The 1,600-nt window shown below is 42.0% G+C and overlaps 1 protein-coding gene and 1 non-coding gene across 2 annotated transcripts; one reads left to right on the forward strand and one right to left on the reverse strand.

Annotated features, from left to right (window-relative positions):
• Positions 1-263: 263 nt before the first annotated feature.
• On the forward strand, positions 264-1,001 carry LOC133317020 (uncharacterized). The gene is made up of 2 exons (XM_061518812.1): positions 264-540; positions 718-1,001. Exons 1-2 carry the CDS (start codon positions 264-266, stop codon positions 999-1,001), a joined length of 561 nt encoding a protein of 186 aa, XP_061374796.1.
• On the reverse strand, positions 609-715 carry LOC133317022 (small nucleolar RNA R71). Its single transcript, XR_009752283.1, has one exon. It is a non-coding gene; the product is annotated as a small nucleolar RNA R71 (small nucleolar RNA).
• Positions 1,002-1,600: the final 599 nt, after the last annotated feature.

The raw sequence follows: 1,600 nt of genomic DNA on the forward strand, positions 1-1,600 counted from the left end.
AATCTGAGATTGAATCCTTTTATTTTCAGCATTTTATTTTGTGTTAAATTTTTGGTCAATTTTGATTTTGGTGTATACGAGGTACTATTGATCCAAACTTCTTGTTATATGATCCAGAATTAGAAAAGACTTTGAGGAAGAAAAGAAGGGCAGCAAGACAAAGAAGACAGTTTCAAGAAAGGGGTGAATCCAGTGCTGTCAACCAAGTAGAAATTATGGCATAAAATCATGTGCAACCACCACAGAGGACACTGGGAGATTACATGACTCCTGCCGTGATTCCTCCAATTGGTAGTGTTGTGCGTCCTACAGTAGAGCCAAATAACTTCGAATTGAAACCTGCATTGGTACAGTTGGTGCAGAAGGAGCAGTTTGCTGGAACCAGTTCAGAGGACCCTTACTTGCATATAGAAAATTTTCTGTTGTTTAGTGATACTGTGAAAATTAATGGTGTCACAAGGGATGCAATTCTGCTGAGACTATTCACTCATTCACTGAAGGATGATGCAAGGAGATGGTTGCAGTCATTGCCTCAGGGGAGTATAACAACTTGGGATGATCTGCAAACCAAGTTCTTGGCCAGATTCTTTTCAGCATCCAAGAGGGCGAAGTTGAAGGATGAGATCACAGGCTTCAAGCAAAAAGAATCAGAATCCATTTATGAGGCTTGGGAGAGATTCAAGACTTTATTGAGGAAATGTCCACAGCATGGAATAGAAGTGTGGAATCAAGCAGCAATATTCCTCCAAGGATTGACAACCAACACCAGAACATTGGTGAATGCCACTGCTGGTGGTTCCTTGACCACCAAGACTCCAGAAGAGGCTTTGGATATTTTTGAATCATTAGCATCTCAGGAATTTGATAATGCCCCAGTGACTGACAGAAAGACAGGGATCATTAAGCTGGATGGGTATGATGCTTTGTTGGCAAAGAATGACCAGTTGATGCAGACACAGAAACAGCAACAACAACAGTTGGATGCTCTTACTACGCAATAATCCTCACAAAAGGTTGCTTATGTGGATACCAATTGTGTGTGTGCTGTCTGTGGCAAAGACCATGTGACAGAGGAATGTGACTATGGGGGATCACCAGAACATGCAGGAGTTAATGGAGTGTGTTATGACCATCACAACCAGAGGAATTACAACAACCAGGGGCGAAATTTGTATGTGCCACCATGGAAGAACAAGAATCAGCACCCAGGGTTTAGTTATAGTTCCAACCATCAGTTGAATCCTCCACTGCATCCTCCTCCAACACACTCATCACAGCCAAGTGATACTGCTGCATGGGAAAAAGCCTTTGCTCAGTTATCCAAGACTACTCAAGATTACATTCAGGGGTCTAATTCATTCAGAGAGGATCTGCATTCATGCAAGAGACCAAGACTTTATTCAGAAATCAGGAAGCATTTATCAGGAATCTGGAGACGCAGATTGGTCAGCTATCAAGACAGATATCTGAGAGACCACAGGGGAAGTTTCCTGGTGATACAATGGTGAATCCTAAGGAGCACTGCAAAGCAATCATGACAAGAAGTGGGTTGGTGCTTCAACAGGTGAAAAAGAATGTGGAAGATAAAAAGAATAAAGAA

Source organism: Gastrolobium bilobum, unplaced genomic scaffold (assembly GCF_033153095.1).
Source record: "Gastrolobium bilobum isolate Gb01-03AN ecotype WA unplaced genomic scaffold, APGP_CSIRO_Gbil_v1 utg195292, whole genome shotgun sequence".
Lineage (NCBI taxonomy): Eukaryota > Viridiplantae > Streptophyta > Magnoliopsida > Fabales > Fabaceae > Gastrolobium > Gastrolobium bilobum.

What these genes read in the sequence shown, in the direction of transcription:
- LOC133317020 (XM_061518812.1), top strand. Translation starts at nt 264, where the DNA reads ATGACTCCTGCCGTGATTCCTCCAATTGGTAGTGTTGTGCGTCCTACA. An exon ending in GCAGTCATTGCCTCAGGGGA is followed by an intron (nt 541 to 717) that starts GTATAACAACTT and finishes AGCATGGAATAG; the next exon opens with AAGTGTGGAATCAAGCAGCA.